This window comes from Hyaena hyaena, unplaced genomic scaffold (assembly GCF_003009895.1).
Source record: "Hyaena hyaena isolate Hyena2069 unplaced genomic scaffold, ASM300989v1 scaffold_4, whole genome shotgun sequence".
NCBI classification, from domain to species: Eukaryota; Metazoa; Chordata; class Mammalia; order Carnivora; family Hyaenidae; genus Hyaena; species Hyaena hyaena.
The window spans coordinates 2,338,198-2,366,050 of NW_024080636.1; the positions used below are offsets into that span (position 1 = coordinate 2,338,198).

The following is a 27,853-nucleotide window of genomic DNA, read 5'->3' on the forward strand; positions in this document are numbered from 1 at the left end:
AACAAAACACTAAAAAAAAAAAATAAAGGCCCTATCTCCAAATACAGTCACTTTAAGGGTTAGGGCTTCATATTTAAATTTGGGGGACACAATTCAGTGCATAGCAGACATGGAGATATGTTTTTGAAGGTCACCATTTCAACCCATCACATGGGATAAGTTGTTATACAGCAATAGATAACTAATATTATATACTCCATTGTAATAATTTTCTCATCTGTTGCCTTGACTGAACTTGGGGACAAGAAGGTCTCTTGCTCACTTTTGAATCCTCTAGCTTCTAGCACGGTTTCTGCCTCAAAACTTTGTCCAAAATACACTCTTTGTCAACATTTAAAAAATATACAGGACTATATTTAATGACATGGAAGATGTACACGATATGTTTTTCTCTGGGAGAAGCAGTTTACAAACTTTTGTACGTTACTGTTGTAAATATGTATAGACTGAAAGAAATATCAAAATATTATTTTTCCTTTCATTGTCTTCACTGAATATGTATTACTGCTATAATTTGTGTTGAATAAGTGGTTTTTTGCTTATTTATTTTACCTACTTGTACATATAATTCTGCATCTTTTGTGCACAGCATTTTAATGAGAACTTTTCCATGTTAATGCATACTTTTCTCAAACATTACTTCAGAACACTACGTCGAATAATAAACCACTATTTTCTAAACTATTTTGACATGGAAGTAAGTTTTTGCACTCAGTCACATGCCTTCCGAATATAGAGAACACCTCCTGAACTTACCTCTTTCACCAGTAGCCAGTTGCTGGACATCCTGGGGCTAAATAATCCCTGTAGATTGATAGATTATTATTGTTAGTAAAGATAACGATAAACAATTTCTTCTGCAGCATTTTTTGCTCGCTCACTGCGCAAATGTCTATGAGAGGACATATTTTTAAAATATCAGTGGGGGAAGGTCAGAGAGAGAGGGAGACAGGGAATGTGAAACAGGGCCCAGGCTCTGAGCTGTCAGCACAGAGCCAGATGCGGGGCTCAAACCCACGAACCATGAGATCATGACCGGAGCCTAAGTCATATGTTTAAATGACTGAGACACCCAGGTGCTCCTGTGAGAAAATATCCTAAAGGAACCAATCTCCACTCTTGGAGAGAAAAGGGTCACATAAATTAAAATAATACTAAGAGATTTTAGATCCCTGAGATCATTTAATTTTTTAAAAAATAGATTTTATTTTTAAGTAAGCTCTATACCCAAGGTGGGGCTTGAACTCACAACCCTGATATCAAGAGTAGCATGCTCCTCCGACGGAGTCAGCCAAGAGCCCCTATTTAATTAAAAAAATTTTTTTTAATGTTTACTTATTTTTGAGAGAGAGAGAGAGAGCCCGAGAGAGAGGGAGCAAGCATGAGCAGAGGAGGGTCAGAGAGAGAGGGAGACACAGGATCCGAAGCAGGCTGCAGGCTCTGAGCTGTGAGCGCAGAGCCTGACGCAGGGCTCCAACTCACAAACCAGGAGATCATGACCTGAGCCGAGTTGAACCAGGGGAGAGCCACCCAGGCCTCCTCCCCTATTTAATTTTTTACTAGTAGAAACAGATGATTTCCTGTCCTTCCTCAAAGCTAATGACATTTTCTTTTTTTTTTAAAGTTTTTTTTTTTTTAATGTTTTATTTTATTTCTAGGAGAGAGAGAGAGAGAGAGACAGCATGAGCAGGGGAGGGTCAGAGAGAGAGGGAGTCACAGACTGAAACAGGCTCCAGGCTCTGAGCTGGCAGTCAGCACAGAGCCCGACGAGGGGCTCGAACCCACGAACCGCGAGATCATGACCTAAGCGAAAGTCGGACGCTTAACCGACTAAGCCACCCAGGCGCCCCATCTTTACAAATACTTTTCGATCTACAGTGTGGTCAAGACGAATGCCCACAGGCTTAAAGAGCCGGCCGCGTTGGTTTCTGTCGATACCCTCCAGTCTTCGTGCCCCCCACACGTCCTCCGCGCCTTTGCGTCGCCCTGGGTTCACGCAGCTGCGTTAGCCCCACTTTGCACCCCCCGCCCCGCATCCCCCCTCCCCCCGCGCACAGCGTTGCCGGCGTGGGGGCCTCTTTCAAGTGCGCTTGCGCACAGGCTGCGCGGGAACCAGTGCGGCAGATGGCTGTGAGGGAGTCGGCGGCGGCGGGCCCTCGGGGGCCCGGGAGAGACGAGGAGCCGGCGCTGCTCTACGCGAGGGCCCATTACCGGCACGACCCGCGCTGGCTGCTGCCCGTGCCCCCGCGGCTCTGTCTGGCGTGCGTGCTGGAGCTGCTCCCGGAGCCCTGCGTATCGGTGCGAACTCGATGTCCCTCCCCAAGCCGGGCCGCCCCCCCTTACCCCTCACCAGACCAGCTCCCTTGAACCCGACGCACCTTCCCTGAAACTAAACTGGGCCCCTCGGCTTCGTTAAATCTACCCCCTAACCAGGCCTGCTCCCTCACCAGGCCAGAGCTGCTTTCCCAGCCTCAGTTTACCCCGCCGGCGAGCCCACTGTCCCCTTTCCAAACCGGCCCTTGCGCCTGGCCCTGAGCCTGGACTGGGCCCTTCCCTCCAGGCCTCCCTGGCACGCAGGCCCACCTCCCCTTCCCGTCTCTGTAGCTGCCCCGACGCCTGTTGCTCTCGCCAGTCCTTCAGGATTTTAGCCTTGGCTCGGCCCACGGGCCAGGTGGATCCGTAGTAGGGGCCTCGGATTTCTTAGGGTGTCGGTGTGGAGGAGGGGGGGCTGCCTAGGTCTCTGTGATGGCAGCGAGCCGGGAAGAAGTTACAGCCAGGCCGCGTGGGGTGGAGGGGAAGACCTTTCTAACAGCAGAGCCGGCCGAAAAATGGGCCGCCCGCTTCCTCCCTGCCCACCCACCTTTGTAGTGAGCTTTGGTCCATGGAGCCGTCCGGGAAACGTTTGGGAGATCACTTTTCTCTCAAATTCATGGAAGGGGAATTCATGCCTTGGGAGGAGGGGCTAGATCAACGGTTCTCAAATTTTAAATCTCAGGATGCCTTTGTACTTTAAAAAAAGTGTTGAGGACCCAAAGAGCTTGTATGTGGGTTGTATTCACTGATATTTACTGTGTTGGGGAAATTTTTTTAATACTAATTAAAAAATAATAGTAAATCATTACATATTAGCATAATTGGTTTTGTTGCTATAAAATATACTTGACATAAAACCTACGATTTTGAGCATACAGTTCTGTGGCATAAGTAATTTGAATAAAAATGATGAGGTTTTTCCAAAAGAAGAAAGGTAATGAAAAGAATAGCTTTGTTTTACATTTTTTATTTACACCTGTTAAGCAAGTCTCTTTAATGTCTAGCTTCATAGAAGTCAGCTGGATTCTCAAATATTTCAGCGTTTAATCTGTTGTATATTACCTGTCATGTAATCTTTGAAAAACCCCACTGTTCACTTGTGAGAGAATAAGAGTGACAGAGACAAATTGCATCTTAGTATTAGAATAATTTTGATCTTTTGGATTCTCTGAAAGGGTTTTGGGCACCCTCAGGGGTTCCCAGGCTACAGTCTGAGAACTACTGGGCTAGCTGCTAACATTTGAGCTATCATTGAGGCTGGAGGTTCTGAGGCTGCCATTCTTGGACAGTGAGTCAGAGATACAGAGATAAATAAGACAGTGGGGGAGAAAATGAGAATGTTAAAAACTACTGGGAATTTAGTAGATAGACATATTTGTGGTCAAGTGCTGTTGCGATAAGGAGGGAATTTGGGGAAAGGTTTTTTAGAAGAGGACGTATTTGAATTAGGCTTGAGAAGATAGGTGAGATTTGGACCAGAGGGGGTGGGGGTCGGTTATCCCAGGAGGTAGGCATTAGCAAGGATGAGTTTGGGGAGGTAATCAGAGTGTTTGGAAGGAAGTTGAGGGAGGGGAGATTGAAAAGCCAGGTTAAGTTCCAAGATTTTGAATCCAAGCTAACAAACTGGGACTTAATCTGACAGGTGAAAGAGAATCATTGAGATTTTTTTTGAATAGCTCATTTAGATTGCTAGCTTCATGTATTATGTAGGAGGAATTGGTGAAGGAAAACATGAGATTTGCAACAGCCCAGTTTAGAGACAACAAGAGATGCAACTTCGCTTTTTATTGAATGCATTTTTTTTTTTTAGCTTCATCTCTCACCAATTGAAAGGATGATGTTGTCAGTTTTACCCAAGCTCCTTTCTGCTCTGTCCTCAGCACACGCTCCCCTTTTTAACCTAACTTTTGCTACTGTCTTGAGCACTTTGCACAACTACTACCCAGTTCCCTGTACAGGGAGGTGAATTGAGTGTGAAGATTTATGTCCATGTTGAATGGAACGATGCATTTCTCTACCAGCCTCTTTAAGGCTCATGAAAGGTCTCCAGAACTACTCTCCTGAACTGTTGTAGTAGAAAGGGCACTGACCGTACACAAGACCTGTTTGGAGACAGATTTGAGTCCTTGGGAATGTCTTTGGGCCTCAATTTTCTCATCTGTAAAATGGTGACAATTTTTGCTTGCTTCACTAACTTGTTAGGCAAATGAGTGATTTGCACTAAAGTGCTCTGTAAATAATAGGGTAGTAGGAACTTGAATGCATAATCCTCTGTATGAACACATAGATTCCTGTGTATAAATGATACTACTTTCAGGGATTATGACCCTACCATAGTTTAGATCAACCCTCCAGTATCATCTTGCAATTTTATTTAGAAATTGTAATTGTTTGGGTTCAGAATGGCTGAGACTTGGTTGCTGTTGAATACTTTTTTCATCTGCCCCAAGCTGGTGCGCAAGAAGCATGTGCTCTCCTGTTTCCGAGATGCCCTCTTGAGGCATGCCTCCCTTGTCATGCAGCTGGTGGCTCAGGATCAGAGAATCTGTATCCACTTCATAAGCATGCTTTTCGGTGAGATTAAAAGGGGAATTGGGTATGAATTTTGCATGTATAGCGTGTATATTTGCTTTGGGGTCTTAGAGAAATGGTCTTGGAAAGATAATTTAGACTTTTTACCATGTAACAGCTTAACTTATTAGCAAATTGTTTTGTTGTAATGATGAAGAAACGGGCCCCTTTCTAAGACACATGATTCGTTGTATGGTAACTGGCTTCACTACAGCTAAGAAGTTAGCAAAAGTGTGGATATGAATATGGGAAATGTGTGATCCCACTCTGGTCTTTGAACAGCATCAGATCCAGACTAGAGTCTGTTGACCTGGGTGTGACCCTGATTGAAATACTTTCCCCCTCCTGTGCCCGAGATGAATTAAAAGGTCCCTTCTTTTAATACAATTATGACGTCCTTTGGAAAGATCCCTTTCAGGGAGGAGGGGAGCTAACTCATATTGGATACTTTTTCTCTGCTAGTGGCTTTTCAGGCTTTTAACTGTCAAGACAGTCCTTTAAGGGAGAGAGAATGATCCCGAGGCTAAGGGAAGTCCTAGCAAACAACTGGCAGAACTAGAATTTTACCCGAGGTCTGTTACAGACTCCAAAGCACTCAGTTTTCATGCCGTGCCACACTTGGGTTGGGGATAGCACTTCTCTGGGACATTGCTTAAAGCTACTATTAGTCTAGAATTTGCAGTGTGCCTTTGTGGGTTTCTCTTTTAACTACTAACCACCCCCCTGTCTCCTCCCTCTGCTTCAAGGGCTGTTACGCAACGTGGAAGATGGACGTGTAATAGACCTCTGTATTGAAGGTAAGGTGAAACTATGTGTACCTACCATTTGAAGCTGGGTATATTAGCCTGAATTGCAGCTCTGGTTATTTGAGACCTTGATGAAATACATGTTTCATTTTAGAGACAGATCAAGAAAACTCAATTAGTTGTCAATCATTAATTCTGTGCTTCTTATTCAGGCACCTCCTCTGTGCCAAGTATTGTATCAGACATGAGGGATGCATAGATGGATAAGACATGGTTCCTGCCCTCTAAGAGTTTACAGTATGAACGAGGGATTGGCTGGTAAATAACGAGAGCTGATGAGTACTATTACAAAGGCAGTACTGACTCTGTTTTCATTACTTTCACATTGGTGGTTGGAAGTTGTCTGCACACAGGTGTTGCTTGAGGCTGTAGAAGTGTGTCTGTTTACTTATAAAGCGCTGAAGGAGCGGGGAACCAGGCTGGCCCAGAAGAGCATGTGACTCTTGATCTTGGGGTGGTGATACCTGTGTTGGGTGTAGAGATTACTAAAATAAATAAACTTTAAAAGGCTCAAGTAGAAAGAAGACAGGGATAGGACGACTCTTGTAAAAGAGTAGGAATTGTATCAGTGAGGGTCTAGTCAGGAAACAGAAACCACATAAGTTATTTGAACAGGAAGACAACTTTAATATAAAGAATTATTGACTAGTCAACTGAAGGCAAAAGAAAACACTAAGTTTTCACAGAGGTAGCAATTTCAGAAAGCAGCTCCCACCCTGAGGGCCGAGGAAACAAGATGAGGTTGGAATGATTAAAACCTAAGTTTCCTCTAAGGAGAGGATGCTGCTTTGGCTTCTCCTGGGTCCACGACCATCCAGCCACACACTCAGCAGCTGTAACAGGTCATAAGTTAATATGATCTGTGTATACCTCTGACCATGTCTCAGTCTAGATAATGTGGAAAAACAAATGTACCATCTGAAGTTCTGACCACTGGCAGGAATGGGGAGATTTCCCTTCTCCTTTCGGCCACTCTTGAGTGGGCCTAAACCTAAATCCTAAAGCCATCCACTGCTGGTTGGTGCCAGCATAGATTGCAAGCCTTCATCAGACCCCAAGAACTTTACTGAGATGGTAGGCACTAGATAGCGACTGCAAAGCCAGAGAGGGAAGAAGGACTTGCTCCTTCCTCGCTATTTCCTCTTTGTTGCCTGCCTTCTTTCTGTTTCTGTGAATGTTGTCCAGAATGCTTCTTTACCTTGGAAGTGCCAGAGGCTTCCTGCAGCAGCAGCTGAATCTAGTTTGTAGCTTTTCCCAGACTTGCAGGGCCAGCCTCTTCTTCACTGCTCCTCAAACATACCAGCAGAAGCATCAGAAATGATTGTACAGAAGGGTGGGTTAGGGGGTTGAGACATAGTATAGGCGATTAAGGAATTATTGGCACAGGAACTCACCCATAATTCTGTTTTCTAGTATATGAAGGAGCAAAGTATGAGGCAGGGAAAATAGTAGTGATACTTGATACCATAAAATAATAGTTTTCAACCTTAGCTTCACAATAGACTTACATGAGTAACTTAAAAAATATCCAGATGCTTAGGTTCTTTCTCTAGAAATTATGATTGAATTGATCTAGAGTGGGAGTTGGGCATTTGTATATTTTTTTAAAACTTTCTGGGTGGTTCTAATGTGCAGCCTAACTGTGAACCACTGATATAAAACAGTGAAGAAGGCATAAATCCTTTGATTTGGATATGTACACATAGTTTAATTGGGGAGATAGAAAAGACTATACTGGTAATGCAAGCAAATGACTTTGAGTAGAAGGGCTATGAAAAGCAGAGTGTGGATCAGAGGTTGCCTTGAGTGGTTAGTAATACTACTGTGTCTGCTCAGTCCTTATCCAGCTTACAACTCAGCTGAAGTTAGAGCAGATCGTTCATTGCCTGCTGGATGAGTGCCACAGAGAGGTCAGTAAATAGCTGTGGGTGCTTGAGTATCCCCTCAGAATCCTCAGGTATCAGAGCTGGGCCCACCCCCTTTTGGATAAATGGGGAGATTGAAATACAGAGAGGGAAAGGGACATGTCTGAGGTCACTGAGACAGTGGCAGAGCCAGAGCTTGGACCTGCCTGGGTCTTCTGATCCTGCCTCAGTACTGCTTGTAGCTGCCCTCCTTCCTCTTTCCCCTCCCTCTGTGTGAAGTTCTCATCTTTCTGACATAATCACCCCATGGATGTTCTCTGTATCCCCCTAACTACAATACAGATTTCCTTGACTAACTTAGCAAGGAAATATGTTTACTATGTCTTGGCTTAGTATTTTTATTTGGTTTGAATTGTATGCAATATTTTATACTGAAGTCATTTGTTTTTGTCAGCATCCAGGGCAAGCACTGAGCAGATAAATATATTTGACCTGCCTTCTTCAAGGTAGTCACAGATACCAATTCAACAAGCAGCTTTTGCATTGCGTTTTAAGATTTAGGAATAAGGGGACGCTTGGGTGGCTCAGTCAGTTAAGCATCTGACTTCTGCTCAGGTCATGATCTCCCGGTTCGTGGGTTTGAGCCCTGCATCAGGGTCTGTGCTGACAGCTAGCTCAGAGCCTGGAGCCTGTTTCATATTCTGTATCTCCCTCTCTCTCTGACCCTCCCCTGTTCATACTGTCTTTCACTCACTCTCAGAAATAAATAAAACATAAAAAAAAAAAGATTCAGGAATACTATCAGAATCACTTTTTATTTTATTTTATTTTTTTGCAATAAATAAGCACCTGGGTGTTTCAGCCAGTTAATCAAGTTCCTTTTGTTTAACTTAATCAAATGACTCTCGATTTCAGTTCAGGTCATGATCTCAGGTTGAGCCCCACATCAGGCTCTGTGCTGCCAGAGTGGAGCCTGCTTGGGAATCTGTCTCCCTCTGTCTCTGCCCCTCCCCTGCTAGTGCTCTCTGTCTCTGTCTGTCTGTCTCTCTAAATAAATAAGTAAACATTAAAAAAAAAAAAAAAGGAAAAATGCTCTTCTTTTTTTTTTTTTTTTAAATGTTTTATTTATTTCTAGGAGAGGGAGAGAGAGCGAGCGAGCAGGGAAGGGTCAGAGAGAGAGGGAATCACAGACTGAAACAGGCTCCAGGCTCTGAGCTGGCTGTCAGTACAGAGCCTGACGTGGGGCTCGAACCCACGAACTGCGAGATCATGACCTAAGTGAAAGTCGGACGCTCAACTGACTAAGCCACCCAGGCGCCCCGACAAATGCTCTTCTTAACACCAAGAGCAACATTTAATTATGAATTATACTAAATTGTCATATCATTATAATTACTTGGCATATGATAAATATATCAGATTGAATTTATAATCATATATGTCAGTACTTATTAAGATGATGCAACTTAACTCCTTTGAGCACTTTCTATATGCTGGGCACTATGTTAGGTGGTTTATGTGCAGTATTTCATTGAGTTCTCCTAATAACTCCATGAAATTGATACTATTATTATTTACCACCAGAGGAATTAAGAGTCTTACTTTTTTTTAATGTTTTACTTATTTCTGAGAGAGAGAGAGAGACAGCATGAGCAGAGGAGGGTCAGAGAGAGTGAGGAGATACAGAATCTGAAGCAGACTCCAGGCTCTGAGCTAGCTGTGAACACAGAGCCCGATGCGGGGCTCGAACCCACGAACCATGTGATCATGACCTGAGCTGAAGTTGGACGCTTAACTGACTGAGCCACGCAGGCGCCCTAAGAGTCTTACTTAAAGTGCTATGGCTAGTCAGTAGAAATGGTAGAATATATACTATTGACTCTTCCTGTAAGCCATCAAGCATAGGACCCTGCAAATAGATGGTTCAGTAATGACCATGATAATGATAATAATAGTAACACATAATTTTTTTTCCCACTAAGTCAGAATTCTGTCTTTATGATGTTCTCAACTTTCACTCTCCCAGTTTCTGGCTCTATAGAAAACAAAATATGCTAATGTTAATTCAGTTTTAACAGTCATGTACTGAGCTAGGTCCCGAATACTCTGAGAGGAATCTGACTCAGTCCCTTTCCTCAGGGGCTTCCCAGTCCAATAGGGGAGATAGACACTTACTTAAAGAAGCTGATTACTGGTTGTGGTGAGAGACACATGCAATACAGGCTTTGTGTAACTAGGACAAGATACATTTTGGTGGGAAGTCTCTCCTGATCCTGATTCATAGACCAGAGTGTGTTCATTTTCTATAGCTGTGTAACATGCCCTCCATGCGAGGCAGCCTGGCTACCCTGACCCTTCTCGGCAAGTTGGTGGATGCCATCCCTCCCCTGGCAGACAAGCTTGTAATGGAGCACAGTGAGTGACTTCTGGGGAAGAGCTGCCACTACCCTTTTACCAGCTTTCATCACACTTTATATCACCATCTCGGTGGTCCATTCACTATACACTACTGGGAAGTCATTACTTTCCTTTTCTAGGCTTTTGTTTTCCCATCTGCAAAATGTACTCTGTGTTGGCCAAATTAAAAAAATGATTTCTTGACTCTGGTCTTGAGTTATTTCTATTCATTATGTTAACACAAATTAATTATCTACTTGTGGACCTTCCTTTGGGTGGAAGGAGGAATTCATTCTGGAATACAGAGTACTTTTATTCTATCAGTAAAACACAAATAAATATAGAGGATTTACCCCAGGGTAAATCACTTCTCTAAGCCTTGGTTTTCTCTTTTGGTTAAGGGTCCAGAAATGGTTTGTTATGGGAGATTCTAAGGGATTACCACTACTACCCCACGGGGCACAATATAGTTTGGAGTTGCATCTAGCAGTTGACATTGTGAGGTTTCCCTGGCCCCTTGCTTGTTTTCTGGACAGGTGACCTGATGGAACATCTGCTGAGAGGTTTAGTACACCCGAGTGAGGAGGTGCGGGCTTCTGTCTGTTACCTCTATGGGAAGTTGTACTCCTCACCAGTGGCTGCTGAGATGCTTTCGGGCCATTTCCGAGAGAAGCTGTGTCCTCTCTTCCTTTCCACCCTGGATAGTGCCCAGACAAAGGAGCTACAGATCAACTGTTTGGGTAAGATGTAGGACTGGAGAGAAAAGAGAGAATGCTTTTGATGTTTTGCTTGAGGACCTGAGATGTTGGCTCTCTAGTGGTGGGGAAGTTTGCCGTTTTACAAAGGATAGAAGCCATGGGTTTGGGAGATAAGACGGACAGGCTGGGGGGGCGCCTGGGTGGCTCAGTCAGTTGAGGGTCCCACTCTTGATTTCGGCTTAGGTCATAATCTCAGGGTCGTGGGATTGAGCTCTGTTTTGGGCTCCGTGCTGAGTGTGGAGACCACTCAAGATTTTCTCTCTGTCTCTCTCTGCCCCTCTCCCCCTGCTCGTGTGCACGCATCTGTTCTCTCTTTCTCTCTGAAAAAAAAAATAAATCTTAGAAAAGATGCACAGACTATGATAGATGCCTAGAGTTGGTGGTGTGACCTTGCCTTTGGGGGCACCTGGGTGCCTCAGCAGGTTAAGCATTTGACTCTTGATTTCGGCTAAGGTCATGATCTCCTGGTTCATGGGTTCAAGCTCTCCGTCAGGCTCTTCACTGACAGCATGGAGCCTGCTTGGGACTCTCTGTCTCTCGGTTTCTCTCTGCCCCTCCCCTGGTTGTGTTCACTCTCTCTTTTAAAAAATAAAAAAAGAACCCTGCCTTTGCAAGGAGAAGAAGAAAGAAAGTGGGACAGCAATTTTTTTTTTTTTTGCTTCTGGTTTTTACTGCCTGCCCTGGTGTATCCTGTTTTTGCTGCCAAGTTAATCTTCACACCGCATAGCTTGCGTTCTCTGTTTCCTATTTGAAAAATCATCTATGGCTCCCTCTGCCCTCCAGATCATAATCAGGCTTTTCTACTTGTTATTTGAGGCTCCTTAGGAGCCCCTGTGTACTCTTTCAACCTCTTTTCCTGCTGCTTCCTTACTTAGGTACATAAGACCCTTGAACTGCTTCTGAGTAGAAACTTTCACTTTTTTTTTTAAAGTTTTATTTTATTTATTTTGAGAGAGAGTGAGAACAGTCAGGGGAGGGGCAGAGAGAGAGAGAAGGAGAGAGAGAATCCCAAGTAGGCTCTGCACTGTCAGCACAGAGCCTGATGTGGGGCTCAAACCCATAAACTGTGACATCATGACTTGAGCTGAAACCAAGAGTTGGATCCTTAACCAACTGAACCACCCAGGTGTCTCTCACAGTTTTTTAAAGTAGGCTCCACACCCAGCATGGAGCCCAATGTGGGGCTTGAACTCACGACCTGAGATCAAGACCTGAGCTGAGATCAAGAGTTAGATGCCTAGCTGACTGAGCCATCCAGGTGCCCCAGGAGCTTCCACATTTCAAACAGAGGTACTATGATTGGTGACTGGGTGAGGGCCTGTTCCAAAGCAGGAGCTACAGTGAAAAGCATTGTCTGTGAGTGACAGCAATTTCTTTTCATAGTTTGGACCAAGAGCTCTGTTATGACCAGTCCGGTCATACATAGTGAGTGTTCATCTTGGTCCAGGCCCTGTGCCAGGCTCTGGGGTCATAAAGATGATCAAACCCAAGCTCTATTCTGAGGGAGCTCATAGGCTAGTGTGGAAGAAAGATGTGGACAATTAAAGCCTAGTGTGGTGAGTGTGGTCACAGAGGTTGCATAGAAGAGCATGGGAGTCTATTTAATATAGTGTTAGAGGTCCTCGCCAGAACAATGAGGCAAGAAAAAGAAGTAAAAGGCATTAAAATTAGGAAGGAAGAAGTAAAATAGTCTCTGCAAATGCTGCCATCTTATATACAGAAAACCCTAAAAACTTCACCAAAAAAACTGTTAAAACTAACAAATAAATTTAGTAAAGTTGCAGGATATAAAATCAGTTGTTTTTCTATACACTAACAATGAATTATCTGAAAAATAAATTAAAACAACCCCATTTATAATAGTGTTAAAAATAAGAAAATGCTTATGAATGTCTATGGTGGCGCAAAGAGATTTCTAGAGGATGTCTGAGGGGCTCCCTTAGGCCTACTCTGGTGCCTGTACTTCTCTTATCTCACCTTCCAGTCCTCTTGTTTTCTAGGTTTGTTGAGGCAGCTGCTGAAGTACGATCTCTTTGTGTCCGTGATCATGAACGAGTCTTCGCTGGTGGAAGGTACTGAGGGTGTTGAGGGGCCACCAGGAAAGACCTCACTGCCTTTGGTGCTCAAAAAGGTGCTTGTCTTGTGATTCCTGGTCTCTTGGTTCAATAACAAGGGAACCAGAATGGCTCCTGGCCCTTGTTTCACTCCTGTCTAAGATTTCCAAGGAATTTTCATACTGGCCCAAACAACATGCTGTTAGAGTCCTCAAAGTACAGTTGACCCTTGAACAACGTGGGGGCTAGGGACCCTCAGCCCCCCTGCAGTTGAAAATCCACATACAACTTTTGATTCTCCTCAAATTTAACTATTAATAGTCTACTGTTGACCAGAACTCTTACCAATAACATAACCAGTCAATTAACACATATGTTGTATGCTATATGTGTTATATTTTGTATTCCTACAATAAAGTAAGCTAGAGAAAAGAAAATGTTATTAAATTCATAAGGAGGGGCGCCTGGGTGGCTCAGTCGGTTGAGTGTACAGCTTTGGCTCAGGTCATGATCTCACGGTTTGTGGGTTTGAGCCCCGCGTCGGGCTCTGTGCTGACAGCTGAGCCTGGAGCCTGCTTCAGATTCTGTGTCTCCCTCTCTCTCTGGCCCTCCTCTGCTCAATAATAAATAAACATAAAAAAATGCATAAGGAGATGGCAGATAGCCTCTCCTTTGATCTCCCTTGCGATAGATTCAATAAACTATCTCCTTTGGAAAAAAAATTCCTAAGGAGGAGAAATATTTGCAGTACTATACTGTATTTATCAAAAAAATTCGTGTGTAAGTGGACTCGTGCAGTTCAAACCCATGTTGTTCAAGGGTCAACTGTAGGTTTTATATCAGTTTTGAATCCTTATATGCACATCTTCCCCTTAACATCTAGGCTGGCTGATAATGGAGACTATATGCAGCAACAGAAACTAAGCTATCTCAGTTGTTTTAGTGATAAAACTCAAGCTTCTTAGCTTGGTACCTAGAGCTCTCTTTTTCTGGATCCTCCTTATCCCTTTAGCCTTATTAACCTGTCTCTTCCACCCCACACCCCACAACCCAGTGCTCCAGCCAGATGTAATTTCTCCTTGGCCCTGCATATGCTAGGACATTCTGTGTTTATGCTTCTGCAGATGCTCTTCTCTTTTGGCTTTAAAGCCTTTTCTCTCTCCTTTGTCTATTGATCCTTCAAGGCCTATAGGGTTCCTTTGTCTTCTTGGCTCCTTTAGGTAGAATGTGCCCTGTGTCATGGCTTCACCATATTGTGGTTGATCTACTGGGAGCTTCTTTAAGACAGGACCTAAGTCTGGCTGTATCTCTGCAGTGCTCAGCACAGGGTTTGGCAGAGCTACTTACCCTCATCTGATAATGTGGATATCATGACTGACCAGACTGTGGGACTCCTTCCATAGGAAGGAGGAGGAGTCCTGATCAGAAGTGCAAAATGAGGGGGGGCGCCTGGGTGGCTCAGTCGGTTGAGCGTCCGACTTCAGCTCGGGTCATGTTCTCACTGTTTGTGAGTTCAAGCCCCGCTTGGGCTCTGTGCTGACAGCTCAGAGCCTGGAGCCTGCTTCGGATTTGGTGTCTTCCCTGCTCTCTGCTCCTCCCGTGAGCATGCTCTGTTTCTCTCTGTCTCTCAATAATAAATAAATGTTAAAAAAAAAAACATAAAAAAAAGTGCAAAATGGACAGTTAGGGATAGAAAGGGCAGGTATTAAAAAGCCAGGGTAAACTGCTCCTTGATTCCCTAGGGTGCCTCTAGAAAGGTCCATGCAGGACCTGGGAAACCTGAAGAGCAAGTCCTGTGTCTCTGAATCAGAAACTCTCAGATTGGGTTCTTTTTCTGTGTTCGTTTTGTTGCTGCCATCCTGAAGTCCGTGGTAACATCTGGTTAAAACATTTGATTCCAGACTCAGCAGGGCACAAGATCTGTGTCCTCACAGTGCACCAAGGCAGCATAATGGTGGCAGGGACAGAGATTAAACAGCACTTCCCTAGGGGGAGAGACAGGAATGTTGGCTTAGGGGCCCTGGCCTCCATTCTTATGTGGAGACTGTTCTTCTCTTGGCAACTTTGAATTATCAGCATGTTATTTTCCTACAGCAACCAGCAAGGTTGGGGCTAGGGTGAGATGAGTGAGGTACTTGCCTTAGGTGTAAAATTTAAGGGGGCGCTAAAAATCTCAGCAATCAAGATAGTATTTTAATGCAATATATATATATATATATTTTTTTTTTTTTTGAGAGAGAGAGTGTGAGTGTGTGAGCAGGGGAGAGGGGCAGAGAAAGAGAGAGAGAGGAAATCTTAAGCAGGCTCTGTGCTCAGTGCAGAGCCCGTTGTGGGGCTTGATCCCACGACCCTGGGATAACAACCTGAGCTGAAATCAAGAGTTGGATGCTCAACCAACTGAGCCACCCAAGCTCAGTTTTATATATATTTATATATTAAAATATACATATAATATTAAAAATTTTTAATGTTTATTCATTTTCGATAGGGAGAAAGACACCATGAGTGGGGGAAGGGCAGACAGAGAAGGAGACACAGACTCTAAAGCAGGCTCCAGGCTCCTTGCTGTCAGCACAGAGTCCAAAGCGGGGCTTGAACTCATGAATGGTGGGATCATGACCTGAGCCAAAGTTGGATGCTTAACTGAGCCACCCAGGCACCTGTATGTGTGTGTGTAGTTTATGTTTATTTTTTTGAGAGAGAGAGCATGAGCAGAGAAGGGGCAGAGAGAGAGGGAGAGAGGATCTGAAGTGGGCTCTGTGCTGAGAGCAATGAGCCTGATATGGGGCTCAAACTCACAAACCATGAGATCATGACCTGAGCTGAAGTCAGATACTCAATTGACTGAGCCACCCAGGCACCCTTGCAATATTTTTTAAAAAAATCAAAGTTAATGCAAAAAATTAATAATGAACAAAATACCAAAATTTTAAATAAAGATAAGATCAACATACATCCTTTTATCTGTGTTCTGGCATATTTGTCAGACTCTAATGTTATTCCTTCCTGCTTTTGGGTGGTAATCAACTTATCCTCCCATAATTCAGGTCCCCAGGAACATATTGTCAATGTTTGTGTCTCTCTTGTTGCAATTCATTCATTTAGTCAAATATATACTGAGCACTATTATGATGTGTTAGTTATTGTGTTAGGCACTGGGCACTGGGAATATCATGGCATATAAATGGACACATACCTTTGCACAGTCTCATGGGGAAGGCAGGTAATAAACAAGCAAAGTAATTCTTGTTTTGCTATAAAGGAAACAGAGGAGATGAGATAGTAGTGAGGAAGGCTAGCTACAGGTTGAGTGGTCAGGCAGGGCCTCTCTGAAGGGTTGACACTTGAAGAATTAAATTCAGCCAGTGACCAATTATACCTCAACAAGACTGAAAATAAGTAAGTTAGTGAGCTAGTGATATGAAGACTGGGCAGGGAGTATTTCAGGTGGGGGTAACAGCAAATAAAGGCCAGAGGAAGAGGGATGCTTGATGTGTTCTAGGAGCAAATGGAGGCCAATGGTGGGTGGAATGTGATGTGGCCCAAGATGAGTCTACACTTGACTTTAGCCAAAAGGCCAAGAAGTGATAGCCTAAGATGAGTCTAGAGATTAAGCAGGAAAAATCATGCTAGTCCTGATAGGTTATGGTAAATAATTAGGATATTTTTAATTTTTTTAATGTTTTATTTATTTCTGAGAGAGAGAGGCACAGTGTGAGCAGGGGAGGGTCAGAGAGAGAGGGAGACACAGAATCTGTAACAGGCTCCAGGCTCTGAGCTAGCTGTCAGCACAGAGCCTGATGTGGGGCTCGAACCCACGAACCGCGAGATCAGGACCTGAGCCGAAGTCAGACGCTTAACTGACTGAACCACTCAGGCGCACCAATTAGGGTATTTTTAAAGATAGGTTTTCATAATTAATTTTGTTTATGATGGAAAAATAGGTTTGGAGTGTTTTCTTTCTCAACACAATAAGGAACGTGCACTTTAAGCTCTGAGCTGTCAGCACAGAGTCTGATGTGGGGCTTGAACTCATGATCCTTGAGATCATGACCTGAGCTGAAGTTGGACGCCCAACCAATTGAGCCCCCCACACACTCTAAATATCGTTTTCCTGAGATAAGTTTTTTTTCACTTTTAACAGCTCTGAAATTGGGAGACATTTTACCATCAGTGCTGTGTTATAGCTTAATTATAGCTCTTAGTGGTATATAAAATAATGGTTTACCTTACATCAGTAGCATCTTAAAATACATGTCATTTCCTGTATCAAAGAGAACAAGATAAAGATTAATGCTATCTAGAAACCCCTTTACATACTAATAGAAAGGCTGATGATGTGTCTATATTCAAGTCTGACATGACTGAGGTAGGTTTCAGCTTGCCGTCCTAGGATGCATCTCTACCAGATTTGAATGTGACTTGATCCTTTTCCTTTGAGGCTCTAAAACCAGGCACACTCTCCTTTATCTCTCATGATATATGTTCTACTCATCATTTTCCCCTACAAGGCCAGTGTCTCCTACACTTAAGATCTGGGAGCATCTGACTGGCTCAGTCAGAGGAGCATGCGATCTTGATCTCGGGGTCTTGAGTTTGACCCCTGTGGGGTATAGAGACCACTTAATAAATAAAACTTAAGCTATGTAGTTGCAGTTAACCCTTTCCTTGATTTCTGAGTGTGTTTTAGAACTTCTAATAGCTATGGTGTCCAGTAGGAGTTTGGAAATTCATTGAAATGTTTGGAGTAGTGGAGTAGCCTGATCTAAGATTTGTTCTGTTTCTCACCTGCTGTTCTTCAGACAGACTGCTTTCCATAATCTAGAACTGCTCTCCCTGAGTACCATCCTTGTTGTGCCTGATGCCATATAGTGCGGGAGGCATTCAGAGACGAATTGGGCTCTTGCCCTGAGGCAGTCAGCCTGCCACTCTCTACCTGTCAGTGGTGTAACCGCAGCACTTCTTGCTGCCTGTTTCTCCAGCTTCTCCTTTCTAGAGACGAGACTCTGCAGGTGGCCAGTGCCCACTGTATCACTGCGATGCTGGTCCACTCCCCAGCGAAGCATGCCCCGGCCTTCATCCATGCCGACATCCCAGGTAGGGAGCTCCATCTAATCTTCTCCTCTGAGGGCCTGAGTTCTGACTGGAGACCCTTGAGTCACACAGCGGTAGCTGTGCTGTTGGGGTTCTTTGATAACGCATATTGGAGGGGTGGCCTGGTGGCAGGCTCAGCTGTACAGGACAGACTCTAGGAAGCAGGCCTCATAAAGTGAATTCTCTTGCTACGGATCTCTTAGATGGCTTTGAGCAATTTGCTACTTATCTTTGTCATTTATTTGGCCACCTAGGAGTAAGCACCTTCTGTGAGGTGGTGGAAAGACCTGTGGACCAGGAAGGCAAAGGGAACTGTTTCTTGAGGGCTTGTTATGACCAGGAAATATGCCCCAAGGTGTGCCGTAAATGCTGCCACGTTTAGGTTCTCATCTTCGCTGTTTTATAGATAAGGAAATTGAGGATCAGAGAAAGGAAATGACTGGTGTAAATTTACAAGGCTAGTCATTGGCAGAGAAGGGATGTGAAATCTGGTTTCTAAAAGCTTTTCACTGCATCATGTTATTACCCATCCTGAGCTCCAGTCCCACCTCTACCACTAATAATACTTCTCTCTGGCTCTCAGTTTCCTCATCTTTTAAAAAGATGAGGTTGGACCATGAAGTTATTTTCCAGGCTTATCTGTGAATTCACGATCACGTTTCACGGAGAGGGTGTGTAAACAGATGAAGTAAAGGTGTGAGATGCTGAACGAATCCATGGCCCTAGCTTTAGTTAATGGATGGTGATCACGCCAACTGTCATCCATTGTTTTCTCCCCTCTCCCGGCCAGAGTTCCTCTTTGAGCACCTTTCCTCTTCCAACGAAGCGCTTGTCTGGTTCAGCTACAACGGCTTGATACTTCTGGCGGAAGAGCCCCTCTTCTTTTCCAAGTGCCACACAGTGTACGGTTAGTGGTGGGAGTCCTCGGTGAGCTCTGGGTGGGGTGGTCAGGACTGTGAAGTCGGAGAGCAGCAGGAATGATGGGAGGCTAGCCCACACCTTGGAAGGGTTGCTGGGTCTGGTCATTTCCATTAGCCCAAACTCATTACGAGCTTCCACATGGAAGCAATGATATCTAGACAGTTCCCCTCACAGACCAGCAGAAGTATGTATGTTTGGCAAGAAAAAGGCACTCCTATTAGCCGCTGAATGAATTCCAGTTGTACCTTAAGAACAACTTTACTCAGCCTTGGATTTAGTCCTTTTCTGTCCCCCAGATATCTGTCTATCTAATTAGTCTCTTAAGTTTTGCTGATTCAGCCTTTCAAGATTTCTTGAAATTGTCCCTTCCTTTTCCTTCCTGGTGATACCTTCTTTATCAGTGACTTTTTTTTAATGTTTATTAATTTTTGAGAGACAGAGAGACAGAGCACAGTGAGGGAAGGTCAGAGAGAGAGAGAGAGAGAGAGAGAGAGAGAGGGAGATACAGAATCTGAAGCAGGTTCCAGAGGCTCCAGGCTCTGAGCTGTCAGCACAGAGCCCGACCCAGGGCTCAAACCCATCAACCGTGAAATTATGACCTGAGTGGAAGTTACATGCTTAACTGACTGAGCTACCCAGGTGTCCCTTGTATGGGACTTTTTATATCCTGTCTGGAGTTTTAGGCAGGACACATTCAGTCATTCATTTTATATTCTTGTTCCTGTTCTATGCCCGGCACCAGGCCAGGGCCTAGAGATTTAGGGATGTGTATTATGTGCTCCCTGTTCTCTGGAAGGGGAGAGAGATAGAAACAAGCTGATTAGGGCTTTGCTAGAGGGAAGTCCAGGGGGTGTGGGAGGTCAGTGGAGGCCCACAGCTCTGCCTGAGTGGCTCAGGGAAGGCTTCCTGGAGGAATGGGGGTCTGACCTGACTCTTTGAGAAAGAATAGGAGTGTGTTTAGTAGAAAAGGCACAACTCGGTCAGTAGACGTTTACTAAATAGCTCGAGTGCCAGGGCCTGTGCTATGGCTTGTGCTGGGTTTCAGGGAGACACAGATGAATCAGATAAGGGCCTGCCCTCAGAGATCTCACAGTCCCATCTCATCAGTTCAGCCTTGTCAGGGCTCCTCCATGAGGGGCCACCAGCAAAAATGTGCTATCCAGAACCTCTCACTTCTCCTGGGCAGGCAGTGAAGGAACTGCCAAGTATTGATCCCTGGCCTCTGCCATGTCATTTTGAAATAGGGATTGAGTCAGTGGTGAGGAGTCTACAGGGAAGCCTGCGGTTGAACAACACAGAGCTACATAAGGAGGGCCTGCTGCTTTTTGCTGAGATCCTTACTCGGTGAGCAAAGTGATGTGACATTGGCCTGTAGGGGCCAGACTGGAGGAGGAAAGGTGGAGTCAGTGATAGGCATTCATTTAACTCATTGCTCATTTGCCATTTCTCAGGCAGCCAGAGGAGATCAAACTGTTCACAAGCTCAACCATGTGTAGAGATGCTGGCCGTGCCCTCCAAGAGGCAGTGAATAGCCCTGTGCTGGAGGTGGCTGCTGAGGCAGTGAAGGCCATTTCTGCCTTTCTGAGGTGAGAGACCCAGGCGGGCTGAACTTTCTACCTCTGTATGTCCCACAGGTCCAGCCAGGGCCACTTCCAGGGGGTACTTGTTCGTGGGTCAGGGATCCTTCCTTCTTTCCTCTCTCCCTCCTTCTCTCCCTTTTCCCCTCCCTCCTTCCCTCCTTCCTTCCTAAAAAAAAAATATATTTTTTCAGGAATAGAATTTAGTAGTTCGTCACTTACATATAACACCTAGTACTCACCCCAACCAATGTCTCCCTTAATGCCCTTCACCCCTTTAGTGCTTACCCCCACCTAATACCCCACCAGCAACCCTCAGTTTGTTCTCTATTTAGGAGCCTCTTATGGTTTGTCTCCCTTTCTACTTTTATATTATTTTTGCTTCCCTTCCTATATATTCATCTGTTTTGTATCTTAAATCCCACAAATGAGTGAAATCATAAGAGATTTATCTTTCTCTGACTGACTTATTTCACTTAGCATAATACACTCTAGTTCCATCCATGTTGTTGCAAATGGCAAGATTTCATTTTTTTCATCACTGAGTAATATTCCATTAAATATATATACCACATCTTCTTTATCCATTCATTAATTGATGGACATTTGGGCTCTTTCTATACTTTCGCTATTGTCGATAGTGCTGCTATACACATTGGGGTGCATGTGCCCCTTCAAATCAGCATTTTTGTGTCCTTTGAATAAATACCTAGTAGTGCAATTGCTGGGTTGTAGTATAGTTCTATTTTTAACTTTTTGAGGAGCCTCCAAATGTTTTCCAGCATGGCTGCCCCAGTTTGCATTCCTACCAGCAGTGCAAAAGGGTTCCCCTTTCTCTACATCCTTGTCAACATCTGTTATTGCCTGAGTTGTTAGTTTTAGCCTTCCTGACAGGTGTGAGGTGGTATCTCATTGTAGTTTTGATTTGTAGTTCCCTGATGATGAGTGATATTAAGCATTTTTTTATGTGTCTGTTAGCCTTCTGGATGTCTTCTTTGGAAAAATGTCCATTCATGTCTTTTGCCCATTTCTTCACTAGATTGTTTTTTGGGTGTTGAGTTTGATAAATTCTTTATCTTATATGTCATTTACAAATATCTTCTTCTATTCTGTCAGTTGCAATTTAGTTTTGCTGACTGTTTCCTTTGCTGTGTAGAAGCTTTTTATCTTGATGAGGTCCCAATAGTTCACTTTTGCTTTTGTTTCACTTGCCTCTTGGAGACATGTCTAGTAAGAAGTTGCTGTGGCGGAGCTCAAAGAGGTTGTTGCCTGTTCTCTCCTCTAGGATTTTGATGGCTTCCTGTCTTTTGTGTAAGTCTTTCATCCATCTTGAGTTTATTTTTGTGTATGGTGTAAGAAAGTGGTCCAGATTCATTCTTCTGCATATCGCTGTCCAGTTTCCCAACACCATTTGCTGAAGAGACTGTCTTTTTTCCATTGGGTATTCTTTCCTGCTTTGTCAAAGATTAGTTGGCCATATGTTTGTGGGTCCATTTCTGGGTTCTCTATTCTGTTCCATTGATCTATGTGCCTGTTTTTGTGTTAGCACCACACTGTCATAATGATTACAACTTTGTAATACAACTTGAAGTCCGGCATTGTGGTGCCCCCAGCTTTGGTTTTCTTTTTCAGGATTGCTTTGACTATTTGGGGTCTTTTCTGGTTCCAAACAATTTTAGGATTGTTTGTTCTAGCCCTATGAAGAATGCTAGTGTCATTTTGATAGAGATTGTATTGAATATGTAGATTGCTTTAGGTAATATTGACATTTAACAATATTTTTTCTTCCAATCCATGAACATGGAATGTTTTTCCATTTTTTGGTGTCTTCGACTTTTTTCGTAAGGTTCTATAGTTTTCAGTGTATAGATTTTTTTTTTACCTCTTTGGTTAGATTTATTCCTAGGTATTTTATGATTTTTGGTGCAAGGGAAATTTTCTTGAAGTTTTTCTTTCCAGTACTCTATTTACTCTGTTCTCTCTTTCTGGAACTGCCATTCAAACGTTGGACAAGGATGGGTCTTTTAATTTTCTTTGTTTTCTGACAGTTTTTCTTTTCTTTTTTTTTGTCATTATGCATTTCTTTTTTTTTTAAATATTTTTATTTCTAGGAGAGAGAGAGAGAGAGACAGCGTGAGCAGGGGAGGGTCAGAGAGAGAGGGAGACACAGACTCTGAAATAGGCTCCAGGCTCTGAGCTGGCAGTCAACACAGAGCCCGAAGCGGGGCTCGAACCCACGAACCGAGAGATCATGACCTAAGTGAAAGTCGGACGCTTAACTGACTAAGCCACCCAGGCGCCCCTGTCATTATGCATTTCTGGGAAATTTTCTTGACTTTATCTTTCTTTTAAACTTTTAAAGTATGTATGTATATATTTATTTTTTAATATTTTATTTATTTCTGAGAGAGAGAGAGAGAGACAGACAGACAGTGTGAGCAGGGGAGAGTCAGAGAGAGAGGGAGATACAGAATCTGAAATAGTCTCCAGGCTCTGAGCTAGCTATCAGCACAGAGCCCAACGTGGAGCCCGAACCCACAACCCATGAGATCATGACCTGAGCCGAAGTCAGATGCTCAGCTGACTGAGCCACCCAGGCTCCCCTGTATGTATTTATTTTTATGAGTAGTTTTTTTTAACATTTATTTATTTTTGAGAGAGAGAGAGGGAGAGACAGAGCATGAGCAGGGGAGGAATAGAGAGAAAGGGAGACACAGAATCTGAAGCAGGCTCCAGGCTCTGAGCTGTCAGCACAGAGCCCAGTGTGGGGCTCAAACTCATGAACCGCAAGATCATGACCTGAGCTGAAGTTGGATGCTCAACTGACTGAGCCACCCAGTCACCCCAAATGTTTTCATTTTTAAGAGAGAGAGAGACAGGGGCACCTGGGTGGCTTAGTCGGTTGAGCGTCCGACTTTCGCTTAGGTCATGATCTCGCGGTTTGTGGGTTCGAGCCCCGTGTCGGGCTCTGTGCTGACTGCCAGCTCGGAGCCTGGAGCTTGTTTCAGTCTGTGACTCCCTCTCTCTCTGACCCTCCCCTGCTCACGCTGTCTCTCTCTCTATCCTAAAAATAAATAAAAAACACTAAAAAAAAAGAGAGAGAGAGAGACAGAGACAGAGTGTGAGTGGGGAAGGAGGAGAGAGAGATGCAGATACAGAATCCGAAGCAGACTCTAGGCTCTAGCTATCAGCGCAGAGCCTGACGTGGGGCTTGAACTCACAAGCCATGAGACCATGACCAGAGCTGAAGTTGGACACTCAACCAAATGAGCTGCCCAGGTGCCCCAATTGACTTTATCTTTCAACCCTTCTTTTGAGTGTTTTATTTCTGCTTTCATATTTAATTTGGAAGGATTCTTTCTAATTATCTGCATTTTTAAAAAATTTAAAAATGTTTATTTATTTATTTTGAGAGAAAGAGAGCATGTGAGCAGGGGAGGGGCAGAGAAAGAGGGAGAGAGAGAGAATCCCAAGCAAGCTTTGTGCTGTCAGCACAGAGCCTGACACGGTGTTTGAACTCACAAACCATGAGATCATGATCTGAGCTGAAATCAAGAGTCGGATGCTTAACCAACTGAGCCACCCAGGTGCCCCTTAATTTTTTTTAAGTAAGCTCTATGCCCAATATGGGGTTCAAACTCATGACCCTGAGATCAAGAGTCTCATGCTCCACTGACTGAGCCAGCCAGGCACCCCATCTTCATGTCTTTAAATAACATTTGATTCTATTTATTTCATGGATGTAATTTTTAAGAAGTTTTAGTTCAGACTTTCCCCCTCCTTCCTTTCTACTAATTGTTATTCTGCCTAAAATGCTCTTCCCTAAAATCTTTGCATGTGTGTCTTCTTATCATCATTCAGGTTGCATTCAGAGCATCCTACCCTCACCAACCCATTAGGCTGTTATATAGCACCTACCAAACACTTGATGTTCTTGTTTATTCTTTTGTTTTGTTTTGTTTTGTTATTTCCCCATAATAAGATAATCTTCAAAAGATCAGAGACCATGTCAGTTTTTTCACTACTATAAGCCTCATTACTGAAAGATAGCATTTGAATGAAGAATGTCAAAGTGGATGGTAAGACTAAGAGATCCCAGGGTCATAATGGGAAATTATAACTTAGAAAGATGCTGGATATTTTGGAAAAAAAAAAGAGTAATGGAGGAGACTTGAATAACTTCTGTTTCCGTGTTTTCCCCTCTAAAAATCTAACAAAGTAATATATTCAAATAATAAAAAATAAAACATACAGTTATATAATGAAACAGAACAGTCCCCTGTCCCTACTTCCTAAAGGAAACGAACTTTAATTCATTTTGGTTTTAATTCTGGTGATTTAGATCTCCTTACATCTAAACAATATGCTTATAATGGTGTTACTTTGTCAATTTAGGGCATTATTCATTGAATCACCAGTAAGTAAGACCAAGATTTAGCTCATCTTATTTTGTCTCTACATTTCCTTGGCATTTTTGCCAAAATAATATTTTATGTTTTCAAACCTTTAAATAGTGTACTTAAAACTTGTATTTCTTTCTTTCTTTCTTTCTTTTTTTTAATTTATTTTTAGGAGAGAGAGAGACAGCGTGAGCAGGGGAGGGTCAGAGAGAGAGGGAGTCACAGACTGAACACAGGCTCCAGGCTCTGAGCTGGCAGTCAGCACAGAGCCTGACGCGGGGCTCGAACCCACGAACCGTGAGATCATGACCTAAGCGAAAGTCGGACGCTTAACCGACTAAGCCACCCAGGTGCCCCAAAACTTGTATTTCTTATTCCCTCAACTTAAAGCACTATCTCTTGACTCCCCACTTGGTTAGCTGAGCATATTAGCATCCAACTTTTCCTTTCTCCTCTCCTCTCTACCTTCTACTTCTCAATGTCAGCCAGCTGTACCTTTAATTTTACATGGTAAAGGTTAATATTTATAGTGCTTTGTGACCATATTTAAGTCTTTGTGATTTGACTCTAGATTGGTTCTAAAAATGGAAATGAAGAAAACATTTACATTACAATGATTTCAGTCTGTCTCTTTTCCCCCTTTGTCCTTTCCTGGATTTGAATCTCTAAATTTGGGGCATGAATCCCAGTGAGGATGAGATGAGTAAACCAACAGAGTAACAAAGGTACAGAGTAAGAGCAGTGTCACTTAGAGATGCTCATGCAGAACTGGAGGTCTCCCAGGAGGCTAGTGGTATGGGGGACCGGTAGCTCCTTTCAGGCAGGAGGTGGGTGATGAGAGAGATTCAGGTTTGTGGAAGGACCATGTGGGTGGAGAAGTATAGGGATTATGTAGGGTACGGTAGCTAGTCTAGCTAGCAGGTTGTGTGAAGGGAAATAGTACATGAAGAAGCTAGGAATGCTGGGTAGGTCAGAATTGGGGAGAGTGCTAAGGTAGGAGACTGGTTATTAATCCTTAGATGATTTTACTTTTCACGTTAATTTCCCAGAAGGTTTACTGACGTGTTCCCTCTGAGGTGGAGTGTGGTTCAGTGGGTTTCTGAGAAGCACAACTGGAAGGAGGAACGAGTGGTGAGAATTGCTGAAAAGAATTTAAAGATGACAGAACCAGGGATTGACAATCAGTGTAGGATAGAATCTTAGAGCTCCTAGAAGTGAAGAAAAAGGGGAAATCAAGGCCTTAACTATATACAGTGAACTGAGAGCTTATTAGAAGGCCCAACAGATTACTGTCAGTGTTCAAAAAAGGCCCAGGCCCGAGGGTTAACATAGGTTTCTCCTTAGTTACTGCGCTGGGTTGAATAGCACTCCTCTAAAATTCATGCTCACCCATAATCTCTGAGTGTGACCTTATTTGGAAATAGGGCCTTTGTAGACGTAATTGAATTAAAATGAGGTCACATAGTACAGGCTCCTAAATCCTGGTGCCCTTATAAGGAGAGGAAGATTTGGACATTGAGTAACAGACACACACAGATGGAAGGTGGCCATGTGAAGAAGACACAGAAATGGGAATGATGCGGCTGTGAGCCGAGGAATGACAAAGATTGTTGGCAACCACCAGCAGCCGAGGGGCAAGGCAGGATTCTTCCCAGGAGCCCTTAGAGGGGGCCAACACCTTGATTTCAGACTTCTGGTCCCCAGAACTATGAGAGCATAAGTTTCTGTTGTTTTAAGCCATGCAGTTCATGGCAATTTATTACAGCATCCCTAGGCAACAAATACAGCTACCTTACACCCTGTCAAGTACTCATTCATTCATTTAACATCTTTTTAAAAATTATCATCAGTTTATAATGCATCTAGCTCTGTTTAGGTAGCTGGTGTCTTGCCTCTTGGAGCTTACAATTAGATTAGTGAATGACTCTTGCCTCCCTGAATCTATGGAATATAAAGGTTCAAATGGACCCTAAGTATTACTTTCTATGTTTACCCCGTACTTACGATGATTGAATCTCAAAAGTAGTTTCTAGTCTTTGTTTATAGTTTCTAAGAAGAGGGAGTCACTCCTCCTGGATTTGCCCCTTTACCTCTATAGAGTTTGACTCTTAGAAAGTTCTTCCCTATTATGAAATAAAGTTTGAGTCATGATAACATTTACCTATTGATTGTGGTTTTCCTTATCGGGTAACAGAGAGCAAATTTGATCTCTCTTCCCCAAGAGAGCTACAGTGGCCGTATACATCTCTTGAGGCACTTCAGTTCTAGATAGTACTTCTTCCACCAGGAGGTTCTTCTCTGTCTCCTTAATAACAACAAAAATAGTCATAGCTGTCATTTATAAGGGCTTGCTATCTATTAAGCATCATGCTAAGTGCTTTATCTAATTTGATCCTTAAAGTAATTTTATGAGGAAAGTACTATTACCTCTCATTTAGTAGGTGAGAAAACTGAGTGTTAGGGAGGATGAGGAATCTGTACAAAGTCGTGCAATTAGACAAGTGTTGGAGCAAGTATTTTTTTTTTTTTTTTACAAATAGTTTATTGTCAAATTAGTTTCCACATAACACCCAGTGCTCATCCCCACAAGTGCCCTCCTCCATGCCCACCCCCCCCTCCCCCCCACATCCATCAGTCCTCAGTTTTTGTCAGCATTCAAGAGTCTCTCATGGTTTGCCTCTCTCCCTTTCCCCCACCATTTCCCCCCTTCTTCTCCCGATTGGTCCTCTGTTAAGTTCCTCCTAGTCCTCCTATACGTGCACACATATGATATTTGTCCTTCTCTGCCTGACTTATTTTGCTCAGCATAACACCCTCAAGGTCCATCCATGTAGCTACACATGGCCAGATTTCATTGTTTCTCATTGCCATGTAGTATTCCATGGTATAGATAAACCACATCTTCTTGATCCATTCATCTGTTGATGGACACTTAGGCTCTTTCCATGTTTTAGCTATTGTGGAGAGTGCTGCTATGAACATTGGGGTACATGTGCTCCTATGCCTCAGCATTTCTGTATCCTTTGGGTAAATTCTGGAGCAAGTATTTTTTATCAGATTAAATCCTGGACCCATCACACTGCCACCCCCCCCTTCA

At 43.5% G+C, this 27,853-nt stretch overlaps 1 protein-coding gene across 1 annotated transcript in view; it reads left to right on the forward strand.

Annotated features, from left to right (window-relative positions):
* Nucleotides 1-2,124: 2,124 nt before the first annotated feature.
* The window catches only part of MEI1 (meiotic double-stranded break formation protein 1), a 77,680-nt gene continuing 51,951 nt past the window's right edge, over nt 2,125-27,853 (forward strand). Inside the window, exons 1-11 of the mRNA XM_039237528.1 lie at nt 2,125-2,298; nt 4,764-4,887; nt 5,631-5,681; nt 7,527-7,600; nt 9,865-9,970; nt 10,489-10,692; nt 12,711-12,841; nt 17,747-17,861; nt 18,649-18,765; nt 20,024-20,123; nt 20,231-20,365. Coding sequence (XP_039093459.1) covers nt 2,125-2,298; nt 4,764-4,887; nt 5,631-5,681; nt 7,527-7,600; nt 9,865-9,970; nt 10,489-10,692; nt 12,711-12,841; nt 17,747-17,861; nt 18,649-18,765; nt 20,024-20,123; nt 20,231-20,365 — 1,331 coding nt within the window. The remainder of the gene's footprint in view (nt 2,299-4,763; nt 4,888-5,630; nt 5,682-7,526; nt 7,601-9,864; nt 9,971-10,488; nt 10,693-12,710; nt 12,842-17,746; nt 17,862-18,648; nt 18,766-20,023; nt 20,124-20,230; nt 20,366-27,853) is intronic.